General features: G+C 39.8%; 1 protein-coding gene across 1 annotated transcript in view; it reads left to right on the top strand.

Annotated features, from left to right (window-relative positions):
* Positions 1-27,523, top strand: part of dacha (dachshund a) — a 255,396-nt gene that overhangs the window by 96,885 nt on the left and 130,988 nt on the right. Inside the window, exon 2 of the mRNA XM_063011819.1 lies at positions 21,498-21,613. Within this exon, the coding sequence (XP_062867889.1) occupies positions 21,498-21,613 (116 nt within the window). The remainder of the gene's footprint in view (positions 1-21,497; positions 21,614-27,523) is intronic.

The raw sequence follows: 27,523 nt of genomic DNA, 5'->3' as shown, positions 1-27,523 counted from the left end.
CCATCTGAGGGTTTAACAGTAGTTAACGTCCCTGCCTTACATAGACTGAGGTTTCTTGAATGATTTCTGATGTCCTGACTCATTTCACAATAGTATTTTTGTTCTTTTTGAGTTGATTGACATTTCGTTCACAGAGTTTGGCATGAAGTTTTGAGCCATCATTGCAAAGCATTCACTTGCTTATTGTAGAATGATTCAATTCAAGATGTAATACAATTTTCTATAATTTGTTTACTTTTACTTTGCCCCTTCCTAACTTTTTTAGTGCTTCAGGCATCAATTTCAAATATTTACAATAATACAATAATGTGCAATATCGTACCAAGGAGAAATCTAGTTCATAATGAAAGGGCAATAAAACCGACTGCTCCAACCTTATTTTCAATATCTTCATCTTAACGTTTCTAGTGTTTCGATCAGGGTCATAGTGGGTCAGCACCATTCAGAAACACAGGGTGCAGATTCACCCTGGACAGGGCACCAGTCAATATTGGAACACCACACACATACAGTTTTACTTACTCAGTTACATCTAAGGTCAATTTGAGTAGTCATCAAATTCAGCTAAAGAAAACCAATGCATATATGGGTCGAACGGGAAAAACACACAACAGACAGTGAACAGTGGCAAAGTCTGAACCCAGATCCCCAGAACCATTGAGCTTTAAGGCACAGATACTTCCTCCTTAGACTCAAACTTTGACATTCTAATTCTTCCATAGTATAGAATGTAGTTAAATGGCATCGTGAGCAACACAAGGACCTCTAAACTGCAGTTACCTCTAAACTGCAGGCTGACATGCAGATGTGTTTTGCTTGTTCAGTGTAAGCCGATGTTACACCCCAGTCACTGTGGAGACTCTGCAGAGGACTGTAATTGCCCCAATTTTCCCCTTAGCATAAATTCTGTTTGAACACATGCTGAGAAACAAATATGAGTTTACATGTCTGATTGTCTGCATTTGTATGTCCAAGTGTGTACGTCTGTTTTGAAGTTAGTGGCTGTTTGTTCCCAGCTGTACTTTTAGATGTGCTCTCCAAACACGCCAGGTCGTCGCTGAGCATCACTAATGAACGTTTATGGCCTCTTGGGATGCATGGGCAAGCGTAGGAAATTGATGAGATGGACATTACCATGGTGACCTGCAAGAGCATGGAGATTAGTTACTTATCATATTTAAGCTAGACTAAAGGCTAAAGCTGATGTATGGACGAACAGCGTGGTGGAAAACCACCAGGCATATAATTATGGACACCTTTGAGACAATCACGTCATCTCGTCTTCTCAGAGCTAATACCTTGGTTTGGATTCTTTTCCTTGTAAACCCAGCTGGATATCTGGCGAGAGGTGAATTTCCTATTTTTAAAACATTACATATATTTAATGTAATATATACTGACCGAGCCTTTAATTAGGTACACGTATCTGGTGTGAACTTTCATTCATTATTTTGTATAAGCTACATGTGCTTTACAGATTAACTTACTTAATATAACTTTGCCACCCCATGTACCTCATTTATTAACTGAAAGGGACCCATATGACCCCCACAGACCAGAATTTGGGTGGTAAACCATTCTAAACATTGCAATGACACTGAAATGGTAAAAACATGGAAGTATGTGTTGTTCTAACATGTGTGTAACAGGTGCAACATTGTCAGTGCTTGGAGAAGAATAGTGGCTCAACCAAAAATATAGAATCATCAACATCCTGTGATCTGAAAGAACATAAACACACAATGTAAATAAAAAAACAAAAACTTGGGTAGCTCTGTCGCCTCACAGCAAGAAGGTCCTGGGTTCAATCCCCAGGTGAGGCGGTCTGGGTCCTTTCTGTGTGGAGTTTGCATGTTCTCCCCATGTCTGCGTGGGTTTCCTCCGGGAGCCACGGTTTCCTCCCACAGTCCAAAAACATGCAGTCACGTTATTGCCCTATAGGTAAATAAGTGTGTGTGTGTGTGTGTGTGTGTGTATGTGTGTCTGCCCTGCAATGGACTGGCGCCCCGTCCAGGGTTTTACTGTGTGACTTGTGCCCATTGAAAAGCTGGAATAGGCTCTAGCAAGCGACCCTGATTGGATAAGCGGTGAAGAAAATGAGTGAGTGAGTGAGTAAACGTAATTGTAATGTAATGTGATTGTAGTTTAAAAGAAAAAAGAGCTGGGTCAAATATGCATATGCACGCAACAGTTTAGATTATGTATTTGGTGGTTTTGGGTGTTTTATAATGCAAATAAATATAAATGAGAATAGCTAGTGAATAGGTATTTTTCACTACGCCTATTAAAAAGTACATAAACCGTCCCTTGCCAAAAAAAAAAAGATATTATAATATTATTTTAATAATTATTATTACTATATGCTGAAAGGAAATCAATCTAAATGGTCTTTTGTTAAACAAGAACCACACAATATTGTCCTGTGATGAATTAGAAGCTGCTGAAACATGGGTGACATTGTCCACAGTCAAGCAAGTTTAACATTGGCATGGATTTAGATGGATTATAAAAGTCATTTTACTGACGTTCAAGATTTATGAGCTAATTGGCTTATCACACACAATTCTGTAATAATATACAGGTCCAAGATGAAGAGATGAAGAAAGTTTGGTTAAAATGTAATATTAATTTATTGAGGCAAATGAAACTAAGCACACTGTTTCTAGCTGGAAAGTATTTAATATCTGTATTCACACATTGTCGTAAATTGCTCACATCCAGGCTCTGTTTCTATAAACGCTCACCAGCTTTCTCTTGTGCAAGCATTTCTTTTTAACCATAATGCTGAGCTTTTGATCAAACAAAATGCATTTAATCAACTTAGACTGGCTGATTCTGGCTGAAACAAAAGAGGTGTCAGGGTGACTCTTTGGTCCTTGCCAAAAACATTATGATTCCAAACGTGAGTGCAGGGATTACATTTGGCATTTATCAATGTGCCTGAGCTCCTTCAAGCATTAGCGGGACACCCTGTGTGATTGTGTGCAGCCACCGCTTATGAAATAACTCAATGAGTTAATAGTGTGAGCCTGACTTTTGGCTCTCTGAGACTTTGACCTCTGGCTATTGACCTAATTCCTCTTAACAAACCCTAATCCCAGCCTTTAGCCTGCCTTACACCCTGTACCTTATACAGCTGTTAATATGCCCTTGTGTAATTCTATGCTAATCAGTTCAATTCATTAGGTAACTCAATCTCTTGTTGGAAAAGGCGGCTGAAGATGGTGTATATTTTGGTTAAAAGGGGGCAGGTGAAACGCAAATAAAAATGATTTTTTATTATTTTTATTTTTAAAAGGTCCAAAAGAATGTTCATTAAATGAAAACAGGAAAGCAGTATTAGATAACCCTTAAGACTGGGTTTAAAAGCTAGCTGACAATATTTTTTATGCACGATTGCAAGGAATTAGGAAATTTCACCATCTACAGTCCATAAAATTGATTACAGATGCAAGGCCAATTGCAAAAATCAACATTAAATGTCTATGATCATTAAAGCCTTAGCTTCTGTAATAAATATAACCACATCATTTAAGCAATACTTAATAATAACCTGCAAGTTAGGAGTTTGTTGCTGCATCATCAAACTGTGGTAAACATGCTCGTGTCCAATTTTTTGGAACCTGTTGCAATGAGCAAAGAGTTAAACTATCCATTGTAGTCATAGTGCCAAAACTGTTAATGCACCACACCTGATACTGGGGCTATTTAAGGCAAGGCAGGGCAAGGCAAAGCTTATTTATATAGCACCTTAAAACACAACCGTGGTTGACCAAAGTGCTGTACAAGCTCAGTATAGGATACAAAAAAATCTAACAATACCATGAAAAACATAATAAATTATATTCCTAAAACAAATACATATTAAAACTATTAATTACAGTTGCTACACCCCATCAACCAGTGTTAAACTCCAAAGTAAAAATATGTGTCTTTAGCCTTTTTTTTATTAGGATTTTAACATCATGTTTTACACACTTTGGTTACATTCATGACAGAAACAGTAGTTACTGATTACACAAGATTCATCACTTCACAAGGTTATATCAAACACAGTCATGGACAATTTTGTATTTCCAATTCACCTCACTTGCATGTCTTTGGACTGTAGGAGGAATCCGGAGTTTTCGGAGGAAACCCACGCAGACTTGGAAAGAACATGCTCCACACAGAAAGGACACAGACCGCCCCACCTGGGGATCAAACTCAGGACCTTCTTGATGTGATTGTGTCAGTTGATTGGTGGACCGAATAGCTGGTTGACTGACCTTAGTCATGGCTCAGTTTAGCGCTCTCTCCCTTTAGCTGTAGTTAGACAGGTGAGAGAATCTAGATGGAGGAAGGGTCGACTCATTGACTCTTTTCCCTGCTTTAGTGTTCACTGTTTGGCCAACATAGCAGAGTGTTTGTGTGCTCTATGGCCACATATCAAATTCTGCTTCTGTTAGTGCTCTTTGTAGTTTTTCCCCTACAGTCCTTTTTTGCTGATATTCTTTTAATAGTCTCCCCTTCTTGAATGGTTCTGTCCAGTTTTATCCTTAAAGTTTATCCACGTGTCAGTAGATTGGTGGACCGAGTAGCTGGTTAGCTGACTTAGTGCTCTCTCCTATTAGCTGTAGTAAGACAGGTCAGAGAATCTCAGTGGAGAAAGGGTCGACTCATTGACTCCGTTTCCTGCTTTAGTGGTTGGCCGAACAAAGTAGAGTTGCTGTTTGGCGAACATAGTAGAGCATTTGTGTAACGCTTTACGGCCACGTATCGAATCCTGCTCCTTGCAGTGCACTTTCTAGTTTTTTTCCCTGCAGTCCCTTTGTGTATATTCCTCTCTTGACTAAGTTTTGCTGAGATAGATTTAAATCCTTTTAATAGTCCAAATTTCTTGGATGGTTCTGTCCAGTTTTGTCCTTTAAGGAAAGAAGCATTGGCTCTTAAGTCGCATGTCAGTTGATTGGTGAACTGAGTAGCTGGTTGGCTGACTGTGGTTGTGGTTCAAATTAGCTGTAGTTAGACAGGCGAGAGAAGAGTGGACCTATTGACCCTTTTTCCCTGCTTTAGTGAACAGTGAGTCAAGCCGCTGTTTGGCCAACATAATAGAGCATATGCGTGTAATGCTTTATGGCCACGTATCGAATTCTGCTCCTGGCAGTGTTCTTTCTAGTATTTCTCCTACAGTCCTACAAGTATATATTTCTCTTACACTTTTTTAAAATATATTTAAATATTTTAATAGTTCCCTTTCTTGAATGGTTCGGTCCAGTTTTATCTTTTAAGGACAGAACCATTGCAACTTTGGCTGTGTGTCAGATGATTGGTGGACCGAGTAGCTGGTTGGCTGACTTAGTGCTCTCTCCCTTTAGCTATAGTTAGACAGGTGATTGAATCTCAGTGGAGGAAGGGTCGACACATTGACTCTTGTCCCTGCTTAAGGGAACAGTGGCCAACATAGTAGAGCATTTGTGTACAACACTCTAGAGCCCCAAATGGAATCCTAGAAAGGCAATGTTACAATTTCCTCTGGGAAAGGATTTAGTATCAGGTCTACTGTTAGGTGAACTGAGGTTGGAGGCCTGATAGGATTTGTTTCCTGCAAGTGAACTCTAACGTGTGATTAGTTATACAAGAAGTCACAGCTTTCTGTCTCCATGCTTTGAAATCTACACATTTAGATTTAGTGATGTCATATGTGATATCATCAAACACCCCCTTCTGCTCTTTTATTAATATCCATTCCACAGGGCTTTAAGAGGGTGCTATTCATCTCCTTATTTTATGTTTTCTGAAAATAGCCCACCCACTCATGAGACACTTTCTCATGGGAACCTCAGACGATTGAATTTGGACTTATCATGCAGTAGACGCCGGGTCAGAATAAAAAGCCTAAAACAAAACAAAAGGGAAAAACACATTTTTTTGTACTTCCTGGGAGGATAAATAAAAAAAGATTGTTTGGAAGTGATTCTGTTTGTAGGTACAAGAGCCAGTGGTTCTCCGTGTTTACATGTTCCCATGACATTTTCCCTCTTTGCACTGTTTGGATACAGATTAGGGTGCCGGCTGTTAAATAAAGAGTCCAGAGTCCCTCGTCTTTCTCTCCTTCCCTTGCTCTCTTTCTCACTCAGAACGCTGAGTGACAGTAATCCACATTGAGACACTGAGCAGCAGGTTTGTTCGGCATTTCACAGATCGCTGTTCCACCCGCCCAGAATCGGCAGGCTGGTTGATAATCTTGGAGGATTTAATCCGCATGCCAGCCTCCCACCATTGTCTGGAGGCCAACTCCCAATCCTCCGTGTCAAATGGAATCCCTCCATCATTCCCTTCTCCGCTGGCTCTCAAAAAGCCTTTGAGCGGAGGGGACGAGCCGGGTGAAGAAAGCCCACTGGCGTCAGCTTTGGTGTAGTAAGTGGCACCATTATGGAAAGCAAGTGTCATTTAATTGAGTGTAATGCAAAGCTTGGGATTTGAGTGAGTGAGGAGAAAAAGTATGTCAGGATGAGTGTTTGTATGTGATTAAGGTGCCAGAGGTTCAACAAGGTTAATATCTGTTGGATTGTCTGCGGACCACCGATGTGAAGTTGCTTTGTCAGCAATTGGCCTGTAATCCAGGCTTAGTGAACACTGCTTTTGTAATGTTGGTTGGTCCAAACTGTGTGTGGTGACTGGATTCAAGGTCAGTTTCATTATTAAGAACAAGCAATTGGTCAACATGTGAACCAGTTAGCTCTGAATTTCAAAATGTATAGAATATTTTAGTTATCATTTTTTGTGAGAATACTAGAGGTGCATTTATTGAGGGTGGCACCTTGGTGTAGCACATCTTTCTAACTTTTTGAAACATGTTGCAACCATCATAAAACAAAATAACCCGCTGTAGTCCTAAACGGACTACAAACCACAGGAGCTGAAGCACTTTTAAGCGCTAATTCACCGCACCAGATTCTAGGACTGTTTAAGCAAGCCAGGAGATCAGTGCGGTGCTGAGTCATTATCTTCATATACTCGGTGAGGTAATTGGCCAGTCTGCATTCTCCCTTACTTTTTACTTTCTACCTGAAGCCATTTTCCTTTATTTTGAATATCTAGCTGTTTTGTGTCAGTTTCTTCTGTCCTCCGTTAACTCCGTTAACATAGTAAAAATATTCCAGATCACAATATGGCCATCACAAGTAGATCACAAGTATGTGATCATTTCAAAACCATAGGCATTAATATAGATTTGCCCTCTCACGTCTCTGGTTAGGCATTTTTGGAATTTGTGCCTGTTTAGTCAAAAAAGCCCCTGTGAGGTCAGGCACTGATGTTGTTCAAAAAGGCCTGGGCCTGGGTCATAATCAACATTCCAGATCATTACAATGGTGTTCAATAGAGCTGAGGTCAGTTTTGTGTGCAGGCTGCTGGTGTTCCTCCATACCAAAGTTATTAAACCATGTCTTTAAAGACACTTTGTTTTTAAAGGGGACCGTCATGCGGGTACAGGAAAGGGCCTCCCTCAAATTCTTGTCATCAAGTTAGAAGCTTAGAATTACTAATATTCTATACTGAACAAAAAACATTAATTTCAAGACAAAACTATATACAGTGGTACCTTGAAACTCAACGTCCCCCAAGCTATAACACAAGTTTAATAGTGAAACAGTGAGGAAAATCCAGATAAACACAGATACATGTGGAGCTTTCACAGTGAATTTTATGGTTATTTCACACAAATGCAGATTCGTCTCATATGTGCACTTTGATGACGTTTTACTGCACCGCTCAAGCCAAGTGCTGAACAAAGTAACTGTTCATTGTTAATTTGAAATTAAATAAATACATTTTTAAAAAACAAATTGAACATGTTTAAGGGAAATTTCAGGGTACAAATTTCTTCACGAAGGGTGTTGAGTTTTAAAGAATTTGAGTTTAGGGGACGTTGAGTTACAAGGTACCACTGTAATAGTAAATGTACACTGTGTGATAGTCTTATAAAATGAAAGTCCAGTCCTTTTTAAGAGACTTCTACAACTGTTTAGTTCCTCTAAGGATTCTGTAACTGTAGTGAAAGTGTTTTGTGTTTTATCTGATTCATAAGTGCAAGATGTTTCTTATATGTGATCTTGAAACAGACAGACAGAGGCCATCACTATGTGCAGAGAACTATATGGGTCTGCTTTCTCTCACACAACAGTGTGTGAACACTCTCAGATAACCCGCCTTCAAGGCCATTCTCATATTCTCATAGTGGGGCTGAATAACTGATGACTGTTCCAAAAATTCATTTTTCTTTAAATTAAATAATGCAAAATCCAAGTAAAATAGTAAACATTGATGATAAACACAAAATCATTTTGTTAAACAAATAGTTTGGCTGGGCAGCATGGTAGTGCAAGTGGTTGGATGGACAGGGTTCAAATTATAGAAGTAAGTGCTGTCAAGTTGACTCCTGGTGACCATATGGATAGTGTTTCTCCAGAACATTCTTCTGATTGGTTCTTCAGGCTTCTTAATGGCTTGTTCATAGCTGAATATATTACCTGAACTGCTCAGACTCCAGTATTACAGAAATGTATCTAAAAAGTAATATTGTGATAATATTATGAAGAACTCAAAGATTAAAAAACAATTTAATCAGCATGAAGGTTTTGTCTCAAACATTCGGAGTCCTGCTGCCAGCCATTGTTAAAGAGAGAACAGATACTCCAGAGGTACAGCGCTGTTTATCAGCGGTACATTTCTATTTATAAAGTTCCCTCATTGAGCTGTGTCTCAACATGCTGTCAGGTGATGACAGTCGCTCTCTCTCTTTCTCTGTCTCTCTATCTTTCTGCTTGTGCTAAATTACAGGCTCATCAAGTGCTCAATGCAAAGTCAATACAGACCTGCAGAGTGAGGGGGACAGAAAGGAATGGAAAGAGAAGGTGGGCAGTGCAGGGGATGAAAGGGTGAAGCGATCTGGAAACATAGTATTGAGGGAGGCTTTTGAAATGAGATGAAAATGTGTGTGTGTGTGTGTGTGTGCAGACCAATGATAAGGGTCAAGCACAGTTTAGGAGGGAGGGCTTCTCTAGGGAGAAACAGCGGCCCTGTCAAACACTCAGGATCTGAACTTTCTATTGACCTTCTGCCTTGCCACATACACACACACACTCTCTCTCTCTCTCTCTCTCTCTCTCTCTCACACACACATACACACACACACACACACACACACCAACATACACATTCCCGGTTGCATTTCAAAGAATTATAATTATATTGTCTGTGTGTACTGTATACAGCATTGTCACAGTCTTCTAAAGCCTAAAGAATAGTATAAACTCTAGCTCTCAGTTCCAGTAGTTGGGTTGGTGATGGAATAATAATGATTGATGAGGAGATTTATTTATTTGATGAGGAGATTTATTTATTTTATTAGGATTTTAATGTCATGTTTCACACACTTTGGTTACATTCATGACAGGACAAGTAGTTCAAGTTCTTAATGTCAAACACAGTCTCTGACAATTTTGTATTTCCAATTCACCTCACTTGCACGTTCTTGGACTGTGGGAGAAAACCAGAGCTCTAGGAGGAAATCCGTGCAGACAAGGGGACTACATGCAACCTCCACATAGAAAGGACTCAGACCGCTCTACCTGGGGATCAAACCCAGGACCTTCTTGCTGTCAGGCGACAGCGCTACCCACCGAGTCACCATGCCACCCCCAAGACATGAATGAATGAATGAGGAGATAAGGAAATTAAATCATTCAGCTACCTACTGCTGGTCATAGCTACTTCTGACATGATTAAAAGTTATTTATTATACATATTTTAATCCTTGGACCGATTAATATTTACTTCATTATATGCATTAAATAAACATGAACATGTAGGGCAGTGATAGCTCAGTGGTTATGGTACTGGACTAGTAATCAGAAGATTGCTGGTTTAAGTTCCACCACTGCGAAGTTGCCATTGTTGGGCCCCTAAGCAAGGCCCTTAACCCTTAACTGCTTAAAATCGTGTTCAGTCATAATTGTAAGCCGCTTTGGATAAAAAGCGTCTGCCGAATGCTAAAAAAAAAAAAAAAATGAACATGAACATGCCAGAAGAGAAAAAAATACATTGCTAGCACATATTTACATGACGCTTTTTGCAGTTGACTTTTGTTTTTTCCACTAAGCAAAAATACATTTAAAAAGGACAGGTCAATGTTATTGGAGTAGGACTTAAATGCTCTTATTCATTTGAAAGACCCCACCCACATAGTCCGGTCATCCTGCCCTGCAGACTCTGCCAATTATTCCCGCTAAATGGCGCCCAGCCGACCAGTGCCAACGCCGAGTTTTGAACCGATGAGTTCAGAATCTCGGCGCTGGTGCGCTAGCGGAATATCCTGCTGCGCCACAAGGGCACCATTTGATAGAGCTTTTGATTCTTTTGATTGAAGATTTGCTGGCATTGGATGATTGATAGAAGAGATCTAAGGAGTAATGCCACCCCTCATACACAGAGATCAGGGCCAATCCGCTCCTAGTTTATCGTCACAGTGGTAGAATTTGTGTGCATGAGGGGGGTTACTTAACTGTTCCATAGATTTTGCTGTGGAAGTGTTGCTTGTTACTTTGTCTACAAAACTAAAGAACTTATCGACTCGCTACTTGCTGTGGAGAAATGCTGGATTTACAAAACTTTGCCACTGTAGATTTCTTACAGAGAGCTGTCCATATCTTTCAAATTTGCAAATACTTTTGACTTAAATGTATCGAAACATTGAATAAAAATATATTAAAGTTCAACAACTGTCCTTATATTTACATTAGAAGCATATTGTGAGTAAAGCTCTCTACACAGAAATTAATACAAATTAAAAGCTTTTAATTTTTCTTGCTAGCTGGCATGTGTGTGTTTGAAACGAGGATGGTCTCTGTGGACTTGTCCATGCTCCATTTTGATAGATATTTCTTCCTTCATACAAAGCGCACAGTGCGGAACTCTCCCATGTGCAATGAAAAGATGCACTTGCAATGCCGTGATTGATGGAAAAAGATAATGTCTGGCAAACAAACGTCCCCTCCCCCACTTCACTCAATCTGCCGTAAATACTATCTCACCAGTTCTCTAGTACGGGGGGGGGGACTTTTGACGTTTATTCAATACCATCAGTGGTTCCGCAGTGGCACCATGCAGTGGAATTATGAGCATCGGCTACTTAAGATAAAAGCTACGTGGTGTCAGTCGAAGGAACCACTTAAACATATCCAAGATTCCTCTTTAAAAGATATGAGAGTGCATGCTTGCTCTTTCTCTCTCTTTTTTCTCCTGCGCTCGTTGAACCCTCAAAAAGTGTGTGCACTTTCACTACACTTTTTAATAAAATCCAAAGCGGAGGAATTCTCTCAGTTAATAATGCTGAACAAAAGGGCTGTTGTGGTGCTGGTGTGGACTTCTGGTCAGCGTCTATAGAGACACGTTGTCACATAGATGAAGCTCTGTCACCACAAACTCTTAACTCTTCTATGACAGGTCCCAGAAATTGCTGCAGTTAAAATAAAAAAAGAAAACTTTTAATGTACTTGTAAGTGAAACGGTGTGTTATGGATCTTGGGATTTTAGTGAAACACCTCCTTGTTTCTACACTCACTGTCCATTTTATCAGCTCCACTTACCATATAGAAGCACTTTGTTCTTCAATGGTCAGGACTCTCCCAGGACCACTACAGAGCAGGTATTATTTGGGTGGTGGATCATTCTCAGCACTGCAGTGACACTGACATGGTGGTGGTGTGTTAGTGTGTGTTGTGCTGGTATTAGTGGATAAGACACAGCAGTGCTGCTGGAGTTTTTAAACACCTCACTGTCACTGCTGGATTGAGAATAGTCCAACAATCAAAAATATCCAGCCAACAGTGCCCTGTGGGCAGCATCTTGTGACCACTGATAAATGTCTAGAAGATGACCAACTCAAACAGCAGCAATAGATGAGTGATCGTCTTTGACTTTACATCTACAAGGTGGACCAACTAGGTAGGAGTGTCTAATAGAGTGGACAGTGAGTGGACATGGTATTTAAAAACTCCAAAAGGAGCTAGAAACTCATTTCACTTTTTCTGAATTATTGTTATCGATTATGATTCACTGAGCTTTACATTGAACCACATACTTGGCACCTAAAAGCTTAAATAAATATTTGGCCTGTATTTAAAGTTCATTCTGTGTCCATGTGGATTTCCTCCGGGTGCACCGTTTCCAAAAGACATGAAGTCAGGCCAATTGGAGCTACTAATAATTGCCCTAAATGTGTGTGTGTGTGTTTGCCTTTGATGGACTGCTGACCTGCCCAGGGTGGTTCCTGTCTTTCGCCCAATGAATCAGACCCACCGTGACCCTGACAAGGATAAAGCAGGGGTAAAACAGACAATGACTGAATGATTGAATGAATAGAAGCATCTATTTGCATCACTTAGCATACGCTTTAATCTAAAGCAACTTTTAATTGTACTGATACAATGAAAGAAATAGAGGGTTAACATTGGCATTAGCTAGTATCACCAAGTTGCTAATGTTAACCTGCTATTTCTTTGAGTTAACTGTGACCATAAAACTAGCATTGCCCAGCCAATAGTTTAAAACTAAATACTGCTAGACATACACTATTCTTTCTTTTTTTAAGGGCGTATGTGCAATATTTTGCTACGTTTATACTGAATCACATGTTTACCGAGCTTAGTGAGTGTATAAATAGTCTCACTTCTATCTGCAGTTAAACCTTATGCACATCATCAGAAGTCATTGCTTGTAAAACATAGCTATTCTGTTAATAAAAAGTTGTGTTAAATTGTAAAGAATTATTTTTACTGTATTGTTGGCTGCATTTGACTTGTTTTGGGATTCTTTAATCTGAACACACCTTCCTGCCTTTCACTAAACGTATTATTCATAAGCATGTCAGAAGTGGCTGAGCCCAGCGGTAGGTGGCTGGAGACTCTCGCCGTGATTTTTTCCTCATCTCCCGGGTTACATCGAGCCCTACGGCCAAGCCGTCGGTTGCGGCTAACAATGGTCTTCATCAGTCAATCACCAATCAAGATAATGGAACACAGTGTGAGACGGTGTGAGAAAAAAAAAGGGCCACAGAACACGCCGCCTGGGCCAAAGCTCCTCATCCAAATTAAAAGTGTGGAGGGATACAGCTTTAATCCGCACCATATTGGATTGCTTTATAAAACGCTCGATGCACTTACGCGCTCGATGACAGATGAACAAATATATACGGCAGAAAGAGGCAGGTGTGACCTTGCTTGTGTTGTCACATGTTAGTTTACTCCTGTTTACTGTAGTTCACATCAAAGTGTGGTACATCCAAACCAGCTGATGACTGAAACTAATAAAAGTAAGAGGGTTTGTAGAATCGTAGAGGAAAGGTAATAGGTACCTTAAGGAATTAAGGCCTGACCTTAAAGTTAACTTTAACCATAACTCAGTAATGGCTGTGTCCCAAATGGCTAGTGCTTTCCTACATCGTGCCCTTTTTTTGACAGCAGTGAGTAAAGGGCTGCTATTTCAACAATGGCCAATTGTGGTGGCCAATAGGGACATGCCCGATTTCAGGAAGGCATCTTCAGACAGCATATCTTAGATAATTTGAGTGAGTGAGTGAGTGTGGGGTGGGGTTGGGGGGCTGTGAAAGTGTACTAAGGGTTTAGGACTGGTCAGCATGAGGGAAGATTGTCTCTTTAAATGTCTGATGCTTTTTTTTCTTTATTTGAAATAGCCTTCAGCTTGATCACTGGGTCTTTTCTGTATAATGTACTGCCCCGCCCCTATCTTTTCGTTAAAAAACATTCCATAAATTATAAAAGTTCTTTATTTTTGTTTGGGACTTTTGAAAAAAAATCAGAAAAAATTTAAGGAATCAGGTAGATGTTGCAAGTAATTAATTCCTTTATGTCATTTGATAATTTATGGAACAAATTACGCAAAGTATGCAATTTAGAATTTTGTTTGAAAGAAAAAAGACCCATTAAATAATAAATTTTATTAATTAGTGACATAAAAAAACCCTGAATAAATAGCTGGTGTAGTTTTGGTGTATTTATTTAATAATGCTAATTAATAAAAAGTTGTTCTGACTAATAACCTAATCAATATCATAAAACATTTCAATCCTTCTGTAAGTGGTCTTTTCCTAGATGACGAAAGCACTATGTGCAGTTCATGAAAGGTCTCTAAATGGTTTGATAAGTATAAAAGATATTTAAGGGCTTTATATTCACCTGATCTTAACCCAAAGAAACTTTTATGGCGGATTTTCAACCAGTGTATTAGACAGCACCATAACTGTGGCGCTCGGGTGGTGCAGCGGTCTAATGCGTCTAGTGCACCACTGCAGAGTGTACAAACTCATGTCCACATAAACACAACTGGCCATGTTTAAGAAAGGGAAAGTTGGACTGGGGATTGGTCCAGGTGACTTTGTTTGTGTTTGTGTGTGTGTGTGTGTGGGGGGGGGGGGTCTGTTTGGGATCCCAACGCAGGCAGGTGATAAGAAGCGGATGCAGATTTGACACGTGTCGGAGGGGACGTGTGCTGATCCGGCTCTTCTGGATCAGATCAGGTGTTGTGCAATTGAAAATTTGACTAATTAGAGGATAAAATGGGAAAAAAAATTGCTCAAATATTTTCTTTGAAAGAAAAGTGTCCTGTTGCTCTAGTACAGATGCAAAAATGCCTACATTTTTTAATGCATTAAATTGTGTCCACATGAAGAACATATTGTAAAATAATGTAACATAAATTATGTAATTATTCAGTTATTTTAAAACTAAGACACCTGAACACAAAGGTACACTGATCAGTCATAACATTAAAACCACCTCCTTGTTTCTACACACATTGTCCATTTAATCAGCTCCACTTACCATATAGAAGCACTTTGTAGTTCTACAATTACTCACTGTAGTCTATCTGTTTCTCTGTGCTGAGAATGATCCACCACATAAATAATACCTGCTCTGTGGTGGTCCTGTGGGGGTCCTGACCATTGAAGAACAGGGTGAAAGCCGGTAAAAACAGTATGTAGAGAAATAGATGGACTGCAGTCAGTTATTGTAGAACTACAAAGTGCTTCTATATGGTAAGTGGAGCTGATGGACAGTAAGTGTAGAAACAAGGAGGTGGTTTTAATGTTATGGCTGATCAGTGTACTGCTAGATGTATAATTTTTAGATAAATTCTGGCTTAAACACAATTAAAAAGTACCATAAAAGCACTTGAACATTGTAATGATGCTTAAAATTCATTGTGATGTTCAGAAAGGAAATTGCTTTTTCACCAGGTACTGATTTGCGGAGCTCACACATTTTACGCTTACAAATGTATCTGCAAAAAAGATGCTAAATGATTTTTTTTAACTTCCGTACTGAATGAATAAACCAGTGTTATGTAAGTTTAAAAAAATAACTGTTGAGGATGCTTAGTGAGGTGTGTCAATCTTGGTTTTTGTCGTTTTTGGTAAATAATCACCCCACTTTCCTGTACTAATACCAGTCTTTCATTACTCCGTGTGTGTGTGTGTGTGTGTGTGTGTGTGTGTGTGTGTGTGTGTACGAGTGAGGGCTTTCAGCTGTGTTGGTTGAATACATGGACATATGGAGACTGACTTCTCCTGGGCATCATTGGGTACCAGGACACCCCTCCCAACCCTCCTCTTTTTTTTTGCCTCTCTCTCTCTCGGCTGGCATGCTGGCAGCTTCTCTCCCTGGGATACTCAAGCCTTTCAAACATGAGTAATTGATGAATTGTATGCAATATGCAAATGTGAATGCATAAATCTCCTGACTGACAGCTTAATTTATGTGAGCCTTTAAGAATGCAGGATTAGATTTTAATTAAATATCTTCAAAGGCACCCTGACTTGTACATTTTTTCCTCCCTCCTCAGCTGCCACCTTTGTTATTGTTTAAACCACTTCCCATTAAACTTTTTTATTTATGAAAAAATAAAACAGGTTTAACCTCGTGCACTATTTTCCTCTTATGGTCCGACATGCTTTCTTTGACTTTTAACACCGTTCTGGTCCACATTGCTCAGACCTATGGTTGGAAATATTAATTCCCATTTTGTAAAATCAATTATAGCAAATAAATCCTCCCTGGTGGGCAAGCCACGCCTTGTTTGGGGGGGGGGGGGGACTGGGTGTGGAATAATTTGGAGTGAGTCTTGGCTCTGTACTTGCATTGTTTTTACTGAGACGAGCAGGTGTCGGCAGGGCATGAATATTGAACGAGGCCGTTTAAGAGATGACAAGGGCACATTTGCGATGTTGCGAGGGAATAGAAAAGTGCTTAGTAACCCACTTTTCGCTGGTCCCCAGCAGAGATTCGCGGGGGATTTGCAGCGAAGTGATTGGCTGTGACGAGCGCACTGACAGGGTTTTTTCTTCGCTGGCGAATGGAACGTGCAGCAACGTGTGAATGACTTTTCCCAGCCATCTGTTCATTTAGCCCAGTGGGACCATGTGCATGTGTGTGTGTGCAAGTGTGTGTGTATGAGAGAGCAAGTCTGTGTACTCACACAGTTCTTCAGTCTGTCTTGACTGTGGGGAAGACTGCACCACTCACCACATTATGTCTGAGTTGGGCGGAGGAAGAAAAAGGAGTTAAAAAAGACTTCCAAATTAAGTGATATTAAATCTAACATTGGACAATCAATTACCCTGGCATGTGACGTCATCAGTCCATGATCATCTTGCTTACTTACCTACTCTCACTCACTTTCTAAGCTGCTTATCCTAATCAGGGTCGCACAGGGAGGGATCTGGAGCCTATTCACAGAAACACCCTGGACAGGGCACCAGTTCATTGCAGGGCACACACACACACACACACACACACACATCTAAGGGCAATTTTAGTATCTCGTTTTAACCTGACTGTATGTCTTTGGACTTATGGAAGGAAACCGGAGCTCCTGTAGGAAACCCACACGACACAAGGAGAACATGCAAACTCCACCCAGAAAGAACTCGGACCGCTCCACCTAGGAATTAAACCCAGGACCTTCTTGCTGTGAGGTGGTAGTGCTACCCACCCAGCCATTGTGCTGCCCCCATCTTTTTGAATAAATTTCCAGATTACCCTGATTTATAGCATCAGTTAACACTGCACCTGTCCACAGGGGTCCAAGTCAATTAAAAAATATTATTATTATTATTATTATTAATTCGTTCATTCATTGTCTGTTTTACCACCACTTTATCCTATTCAGGGTCGTGGTGGGTCCGATTCACTGGGCAAAAGGTTGGAAAAACCCTGGACAGGTTGCCAGTTCACACACACTCACACCAGTATCTCCAGTTGACCTGACTACATGTCTTTGGACTTATGGGAGGAAACCGGAGCTCCTGGAGAAAACCCACACAGACACAAGGAGAACAGGCAAACTCCACACAGAGAGAACCCAGTCCGCTCCACCTGGGAATCAGACCCAGGACCTTCTTGCTGTGAGGCGACAGTGCTACCCACCAAGCCACCGTGCTGCCCCATGATCATCTTTTAGAATTAATTCCCTGATGACCCAGATATATACCATCAGTTAGTACTGCACCTGTCCACAGGGGTCCATTGTCTGTTTTACCACCACTTTATCCTAGTCAGGGTCATGGTGGGTCCGAAATACCCTGGAAAGGTCGCCAGTTCACAAACACACCAGTATCATATATTTGCATATATGGAAGGAAACCGGAGCTCCCGGAAGAAAAACCCACACTGACACGGGAAGAACATGTAAACTCCACATAGTGAGGATTCGGAACGCTCCAACTGGGACTCAAAGTCAGGACCTTCTTGCTGTGAGGTGACAGTGCTACCCACTGAGCCAACATGCAGCCTATTATTATTATTATTATTATTGTGAGGAAGACTATTCACATGTATTTATAGTCACTGTTGAAATAAAATAGTCCCAGTTTAACTTAAAAAAAGGCTTTCCATGTATCAATGTTCTCTGCTGCATCTCATCTAATGTAATCAACCCCTAACAAAGTCGTCACTGCTGAAGGTTCCACTGCACAAGACCAAACATCCAACACACAACAGAGTTTTTATCCAGTTTGTTCTTGGAAGTGAGAGCACAGAGAGGGGGTTATATAAGGGAAGCACCTGCTCACAAGTAAGGAAAAGGTCTACTCGACCACTAACAATACCCAACTGAAGCAGAGCTAAATAGGAAAATAGGTTTAAGTGTCCCAGAGGAGCTGAGAGCCTGATTCGTGTACAATCACCACAAGGAAAAAAAAGAAAAAAAAAACTGTTCTAATACCTTGGGCTTTTGAAGGTTTATATTGCTCTACAGGAACAAATAAGGGGCAAGTGAGTCAGAAACTCCAAGTGAAGTGTTGAAAAAAAAAACAACTATTGTTTGGCACTTGTTACTTCATTCTTTAAGAAAGCATGCTCCAGAGGAAGCTGCCTTTTTCCTCCTTGTTTTATACAGCAGCGGAAATGTCCGGTTAGGTTGCTGGTATGGTTGATGGTGTCTTGTGTTTTTGACTAGATTTTCTTTTGTTTTTAGTGAATTCTGTGTACCTTTAAGTTGATTTATGAAATTCATTTTTATTTATTTTTTTTCTCCCTTAAAAGATATAGAGGTACATTAGGGAAAAGTTAATTGTTGCTTTAATACAGTAATACAGTTGTTTATTTTCTTATTTCTTTTAGTTATGTATTTTTATTTTTTTTATTTTGTAATATTTAGTAAATAGTTTTTTTCAGTTTAAGTAATTAGTTTTAGTTTGTCTTGGTTAAGCTTGATGTGTTAGAAGCAGGAAAAATGGGCAAGCGTGTGAATTTGAGCCAGTTTGACAAGGGCCAAATTGTGATGACTTGGTCAGAGCGACTGGGTCAGAGCATCTCCAAAACTGCAGCTCTTGTGGGGTGTTTGCAGTGGTCAGTATCTATCTATCTATAAAAAGTAGTCCATGGAAGGAACAGTGGTAAACCGGCGACAGGGTCATGGGCGACCAAGGCTTATTGATGCATGTGGGGAGCGAATGCTGGCCCGTGTGGTCCGATCCAACAGACGAGCCACTGTAGCTCAAATTGCTGAAGAAGTTAATGCTGGTTCTGATAGAAAGGTGTCAGTATACACAGAGCACCACAATTTGTTGGGTATGGGGCTGCATAGCTGCAGACCAGTCAGTTAGGAAGATGGTCATAATGTTATGCTTCATCAGTGTACTAAGACAAGCAAAGTAAGAATTTCATTGTACAGTGTAACTGCTGTTAATAAAACTCCTGAATCTCTTACATATAGTTTTTCCTTGTCACTGTCGCCCTTGGCTTGCTCAATAGGGGTTTTTGGTCTGTTGGTCCTGGATTCTGTAAAGTTGCTTTGAGACAATGTTCATTGTAAAAAGCGCTATATAAATAAATTTGACTTGACTTAAAGTGCATTCCGGGAATTAAATTTAAAATGTGTTTATATTTACAAAAAAAATCAAGTTGGTTAGCCAAAACATTAATTTTGTATTTTGTAACAAATCACAGATTCTTGTTTTTGTTTATTTATCTTGCAAAATGCCCCAGCGTTTCATGGAAATGAGGTTTGTACATTGCTGTCCAATCTGCAGAAATGTTCTTGCTAAAGGTCTGGACTGCATCGTGATGTTCAGTAACACTGCAGTTAACACCATTGACTTCTCTTTATTTATAGCTTGTAGAACCACAGCGCTCGTTCATGTTGATTATCGCTTTATTCTGCCCTCCATGCACCACTGTTCATAGCTTTTAATTAGATTAGTAACGTGACTGCAGAGAGTGTCGTCTGTTTGGTTTTCTTGGTCTGGACAGATAATTCAACTGTTGCAGACACCTATGTGTGTGTGTGTGTTCACTTAGAGTTTAGTATTGATTCATCTGGTTTTCCACTCAATAGTGAATATGGACTTGGTTTATTACTGCTCAGAATTGTGGCTTCTTTAAATACACAATTATACACAGTGATTCTGTCTTGTATCTAGTTGTTCTGGTATTATAACAGGTCAGATTTAAGAATGTATTTATTAATTTGAATGGACAGTGTGTGTATTGTCCTTGTGAGCAACCTAAACCTGTTCTAATGTTTCAGGTAGTTAGATAGTACATTTTTCACAATGTAAAACAACATTATTACACTGTACGTTGGCACAGTGTATTGGTGGGTAAAACTGCTGCCTCACTGGGTTCAGTTTTCAGGTGGAGCGGCGGTCCGGGTCCTTTCTGTGTGGAGTTTGCATGTTCTCCCTGTGTCTGCCTGGGTTTCCTCCAGGAGCTCTGGTTTCCTTCAACAGTTAAAAGACCTGAGATTGTTTGGCTACCTATTCAGTGTGTGTGTTTCCTGCATTTCGCTCAGTGACTCGTACCCTGACTTAAATAAAGAGGTGCTAAAGCAGACAATGAATGAATGAATGAAAGTACACTGTAGATTCGATAAGATAAGGTTTAATTCTAATATGATTCTAATCACTTTATCATGGATTCAGAATAAATTTGACATACAACATGTATGGGTGGCACAGAGGCTCAGTTTGGTAAGTTGAGTTTGCATGTTCTCTCCGTGTCCATGTGGATTTCCTCCGGGAGCTCCGGTTTCCTCCCACAGTCCAAAGACATGCAAGTGAGGTGAACTGGAGATAATCAATTGTCCATGACTGTGTTCGATATAACCTTGTGAACTGATGAATCTTGTATAATGAGTAACTACCGTTCCTGTCATGAATGTAACCAAAGTGGAAAACAAGATGTTAAAATTCTAATAAATAAACAAACAAACTGCTCAAAAACATGCTGACCAGAATAAAGGAGTGAACAGACAATGAAAGAATGAATGAAACAGACAATGCTCTGTATGTATGTATATTGTAAAGAACCTTCAGAAACCTTCCTGTCCTCTTGTGTTATACACCTTCGGAAGGAAATCCACTCATTCCATCTGAAGAGTATCGTACACTGTACTTGTAGTGGCCTGAACCACTCAAAATTCTTATCAGATATCTTTTCATTCCCTCTCTTATTCTCTTTCTCACTCAGCCTGAGGCGTATGTTTTAAGGTCATCATTAACATCTTAGCACAGTTGTCCGTTCTGTAGGACGTCTCTGTACAAATCTCTTACCTCTCGCTGTTCAGCTGCTTTTGAATGTGTGTTTGTGTTCACACCTGAGTGTCTCCCCCTGTATGAAGTGGAGTACATACTGCTGTACCTTTAGAAATATTACCCAGAAGCACTTAATGTACTTCATTATACCAGATCATTCTGAAGAGCATAATTTAAATAATACCATGCTATACCGAGTGTCCAACATTTAAGCAGCAATTCACACACGCAAACACAATTTGTCTATATTGAAAGAATACATAACCATAAAAGCATTAGTAGCAGACAATTGCCTATTATACATACCACATCAACAATAAGCTAAATGTTCTCTTCTTTCTCTTTGCATTATTGTTATGTATCATTGACACGTTCCCCTGTTTTTTCCTCTGCATTTCCCCAGTTCTCGCCCAGGTCGTCCTCCGAAGCGTTCCCTGGGGATGTCCATGCAGGACGGTTCCAGGCTTCTCCCACACAGTGTCCATGGCCTTCTGTCCCCGGGTCTGCTCTCACCTACAGGTAAGATCTAATCTCAGCCTTCACTTTCCCTGCTCTCGCAGTTTTCTCACATAGCATACGCAAAAAGCTCTCTCTTTTACAGCTATTGCTTTAGTCTGTTCCCGCACATCTCTGCTCTTGCACTGCTATCACTTTCCTCTCGCCTACTCTTGCTCTGCTTTTCTTGCACTTCTGCTACCTTCTTTCTGCATTGTTTTCCAATCCCCAGTTTTACCAATTTCATTTAGGATTTACCCCTTTTTAGTTCTAGTTCATGTCTTTCTTTTGTCCTGTCCTGTTACCTTCCTGACACAACCTGTTTGTTTTTTATCTGGGCTTGGGACCAGTACTGACAAGTGCACCTCCCAATGGCTAGACTGTTTTGCCACCCACTTCATTCCTTAGACACAACCAATGTCTACAACCAATAGCACAGATAAGATTTGAAGATAGATAGATAGATAGATAGATAGATAGATAGATAGATAGATAGATAGACAGACAGACAGACAGACAGACAGACAGACAGACAGACAGACAGACAGAGCCAGCCAGATAGATAGATAGATAGATAGATAGATAGATAGATAGATAGATAGATAGATAGATAGATAGATAGATAGATAGATAGATAGGCAGACAGATAGAGACAGACAGAGATAGATAGATAGATAGATAGATAGATAGATAGATAGATAGATAGATAGATAGATAGATAGATAGATAGATAGACAGACAGACAGACAGACAGACAGATAGATAGATCGATAGACCTATGTCTATCGATCTATCTATCTGTCTGTCTGTCTGTCTGTCTGTCTGTTTATGTATCTATCTATCTATCTATCTATCTATCTATCTATCTATCTATCTATCTATCTATCTATCTATCTATCTATCTATCTATCTCTGTCTGTCTCTATCTGTCTGTCTCTATCTATCTGTCTGTCTGTCTGTCTGTCTGTCTGTCTGTCTGGCTCTATCTGTCTGTCTGTCTGTCTGTCTGTCTGTCTGTCTATCTATCTATCTATCTTCAAATCTTATCTGTGCTATTGGTTGTAGACATTGGTTGTGTCTAAGGAATGAAGTGGGTGGCAAAACAGTCTAGCCATTGGGAGGTGCACTTGTCAGTGCACTTGTCAGACAGACAGATAGATAGGCAGACAGATAGACATAGAAAGGCAGGCAGGCAGGCAGACAGACGGACGGATGGACGGACGGACGGACGGACAGACAGACAGACACATAGATAGATGGATGGATGGATGGATGCATGGATGGATGGATGGATGGATGGATGGATAGATAGATAGATAGATAGATAGATAGATAGATAGATAGATAGATGGATAGATGGATAGTTGGATGGATGGATGGATGGATGGATGGATGGATGGATGGATGGATGGATGGATGGATGGATGGATAGATAGATAGATAGATAGATAGATAGATAGATAGATAGATAGACCGAACAATTGTTAAACAAACCGATCGATCGATAGAAAAAGTTTGTGAATTCCTGGGCTAGCGAGTTATATTGCTGTGCCATTTGATTGCCGCATTGGTCAGTAATTATAAAGCCAAATACATTTGTGTCATATCATTTGCTATATGGTGACTATTGTTTAAGTATTTAATCCAGTGTTTGGCTGGATGTTATGGTTTACAGGCTTGTCACATTGTTACCACTGTTCTTTTACCTTGTTCCTGCACTGCTCACACTAAACTCTCTGGCTTTGCTGTAACTGCGCTCATGCAGGTTCTTTTGTTCCAGTCACTTCCTGTCTTGTTGTTTTCCATTGCTTGCTCTTACATCCTCTCACTCTTCGTTGACCCTTTTAACCGGCCCTTAATTTTGTCTCACACTTTCCCACTTTGCTCTTACTATCCTCTTGTCAGCGTCTCTCGTCTGACTCTCGCCTCACACTATCTTCACTCTTGCCCTGTTTTTGCCCCGATTTCAATGTGCCCTATAATCCTTATGCTTCGACTTTTATTTCATTCATGTAGGATTAATGCAGCTGCACACCTGCTCTCATTTACTACAAAAAAAGCAGTTCATGATCAGTTACAGTAACTCAGTAGTGTCATTTTTGTAGGTTGAAGAGCATGCAAAAGTGGTTTTCTGTTTTCTTTCTTTTATCTCTGCTGTCCTTTTTTCTTTTTCTTTCCTCTCTCCTCCCCCCGTGCCTCCCACATTCACTTCTGCAAATCAGCTAGTATTGATTTTTTTCCTTCTGTCCTTCACTGGCCACTACTGCATCTCAAACAGAGGTTAAACTATTGGATTTCTGCTGGCTCTTTTTTTTATCTGCTCAAGTACGCATACGCTGTTTTCTACCTCTTTCTATTTCTCATTTTCTTTATTCTCCATCCCTCGCTTTGTCTTTTATGATCCTTGTTCTGAACAGCTGTATCAGTTTACATTTACTTGTTTGTATTTTCATGCTTTCCTGTACACACACACATATACACACACAAACTCTTCCCTTGTTTCACCGTTCAAACCTCCACTTTGATAAGCCTACCAGTCACCTCTTCCTCATTCCATTCCTTTTTTCCTTCTTACCTCCCTCCTGGCTTTCTAAATTGCTGACAGTAGCAGCAATTTGGCTCAACAATGGCCGGCGCAGCCATCGATCGGCACAGCATGAGTAGCCGGAGCAGTCAGTTAGCCTGGCCCCGCTGATTGATTTCAGATGACTCCTGTTATTATTTCTGCTGGCCAGGGACCGGGCGTTGGTACTATTTAAAATGTGCGTCCACATTTCTCTCTATCCCCCCTGGCCTCATCAGAGGGACGCAGGGACACTGACAATCATGGCTTAAAAACAAAGTCACTACAGATCTGTAGTAAGCAATATACAGAGGTCTTTAATCTAGTGCAATTTATAGTGAACGTTTCAATTTATCTGTTGCTGTTTTCTTTATATGCTTCCAACAGTAGGTATTTTTTAATTGATTGTATTAATAGCAGTTGGAATTACAAAGGCTATACATAGTCATTAATTATGTGCAGTAATGTATTATTGTTAACATTTATATAATTATATACGTATTTCTTTTGATGTTTTCTTTTAATAAAATTACTAAACATGTAGGTACATAACATATGATAAGAAGTCACATCATTTTCACTTTCATCTGTCTATTAAAAATTAAATGTAATTTTAAAATTAAGTGCAAGATGGCAGAATACAGAACACCCAGTAACCTTTGAGCCCAGAGATTAAAGCCAAATAATGCAATAATGAAATTTAATCTGAATGCAGTATGGCTCTATATGATTGCAAAGATTCAAGCAAGACAATGTATTTTTGACTAAATATAAAATAATATTAGTAATTACAGACCACGTTAATAAACTGTAATGCTGTGACTGTGTAGAGAATAAGTACTTGCTTTTAAACTTAATAACTACTTGCACAAAACTGCCCTAAACCAGATAAACAGCTGGATTTCCGAGCATAAACTATGTTTCAGGTCTTACATCAGCATCTTTATTGCGTACAGATTTGGAATTTCATATTTTTAAATATAGCCCTGCTGCATAATCAAATTACACCTCGGCTTCAGCTTATGGACAGATGGCTTTACGCTCCACTATAATAATAAGACCTTTGTTGTGCAAAATATGTTGCATAACCATAAAACACTAAGGTTTGAGGATCAGCCAGGTTCTTTTTTCTTAAATATTTCTGTTGATTAGTAGTGGTTCCTTACTTGCTAATTACCTGTGTATCTTTTGCATTAAACACTGAACTCAGATGAAACTATAGGCAATCACGGTTATTCAGATTTTTGTGACTTTATTGTTATGTTGTTCCTAAGCCCTCTAAGAGAATTTAGCAAGCCAGCCACTACTGGCTAGATTCACCACTGACCAAATGTTCTCTAAAAAAGCTGGGTTTCACTTTTTGAGCATAAGAAATGGCTTTATAACACTTTTTTTTAGACTGATATACAGTATTTTAACATTTCATAATTTTTTCTTAGCTCCTCTGTAAGTGGTATTAGTGTTAATGTAGAACATTTACTGTGACTGACTTGGCAAGGATTAAGATGACTGAGATATACTAAGTGAAGTAAATCATTGCATAACCATAAATCGGATTTGCATAACCATTGCATAAATCGGTTGACTTTATACTATGCTAATATAGAGGGACACATGCAATATTAAGGCTACCTAATAACTAACAACTTTTCAAGCTGGGATTTCGAATACATCGTATCAAATCTCAGCTCTGCCATCCGGCTGTTGTTCAGGGTGGGATGAGCCGGACCAGGGTTTCTCATAACTGGTGCAATTACGACCTCTGCTTGCTGATTGATGACACCTGCACAGAGTTGGGAAATAATTCTAATCAGGGTGTGGCTCTCTGTGCACAAGGCTGATCCGCATATGAACTCGCCTCATGCAGGTGAAAATATGCAGTCGGTACTGCACACGTGTCAGTCCACCAACCAAAAATATCCAGCCAACATCGACCTAGAAGATGACCAACTTAAACAGCAGCAATAGATGAGCGATCGTCTCTGACTTTACATCTACAGGGTGGACCAACTAGGTAGGAGTGTCTAATAGAATGGACAGTGAGTGGACACGGTATTTAAAAACTCCAGCAGCGCTGCAGTGTCTGATCCACTCATACCAGCACAACACACACTAACACACCACCACCATGTCAGTGTCACTGCAGTGCTGAGAATGACCCACCACCTAAATAATACCTGCTCTGTAGTGGTCCTGTAGGGGTCCTGACCATTGAAGAACAGGGTGAAAGCAGGTTAAAAGTCAGTCAGTAATTGTAGAACTACAAAGTGCTTCTATATGGTAAGTGGAGCTGATAAAATGGACAGTGAGTATAGAAACAAGGAGGTGGTTTTAATGTTATGGCTGATCAGTGTATAATATAGTACAAATGAAGCATACATCTTTAGGTTGGTGTTTTGAGTATATTTAAGTATAATTTCCATAGAATTCCAGAGCATCACAAATAAAAAAAGAAATCTGGAGAAAAAGAAAATCAGTGGAAGGAAAAACAAACAGGGGCATGGAAAGTGAAAGAGGAGCAAAAGGAGCATGTTGTGAGGTTTGTCTAGCGTTTAGTTTGCTGAATTGCTGTTGACAGAAACATCATAAGCTCATGGTACTCTTGGGAGCAAACAGCGGGTGAGAGATACGCAGTGTGTTTTATTCTTCTCTTGTACCTCTGTGTTACTTCTGCTCATCCTACATACAGCATACACACTCACGTCTGGCTCGAAGCCATCGCTCTTTCATCACTCCAGGCTCTGTATCGGGGAGTTTGTATAGTAGTGTTTAGAAAGTAGCCTAAAGAGGGTAACCTTTAGCAGCTGGGTGGTGCAGGATGAAGGGGAATTTAGCACAGCTGTTTGACTTTCACTCACTTTACTTGCTACAACTGCTTATAACAGAGTCCACAGTGATGTAAAATGTCAAGACTAAGGACACCTGCACCCTGTAATATTCTCTTTATTCTCTTTTCTTTTTCTAACATGAGTCTGTGTTTGCTTTCTGCCACTTAAACACACCCGTTGTAGGAATTAGGGGTGGCAGACTGAGATATGGCAAAAATATCCTTTGGAATACTTGATGGCCCTGATGGACCAAAATAGAAAATGTAGACTAATGATTTTGGATGTGCAACAGTTGTTTTATTGTGGAATTGTTGTTTTAGTAATCAAATATACAATATTTATTATCAACCAGTCATTTGCAATCAAATTCCTACTGCATAATCAAATTACACCTTAACTTCAGCTTATGGACGGATCACTTCATACACTACTATTATAATGAGATCTGTTGTCCAAAAAATAAGATTTTAAGAACTTGTCTGTTCTTAATATATCATTAAAAAAGGTTTGGGGATTAGCCAGGTTAATTAGTAGTCGTTCCCA

The sequence above is a fragment of the Trichomycterus rosablanca genome, chromosome 16 (genome assembly GCF_030014385.1).
Source record: "Trichomycterus rosablanca isolate fTriRos1 chromosome 16, fTriRos1.hap1, whole genome shotgun sequence".
In the NCBI taxonomy this organism is placed as follows: domain Eukaryota; kingdom Metazoa; phylum Chordata; class Actinopteri; order Siluriformes; family Trichomycteridae; genus Trichomycterus; species Trichomycterus rosablanca.
Note: the sequence above shows the minus strand (reverse complement) of the source record. Positions and strands in the feature narration are given on the sequence as shown.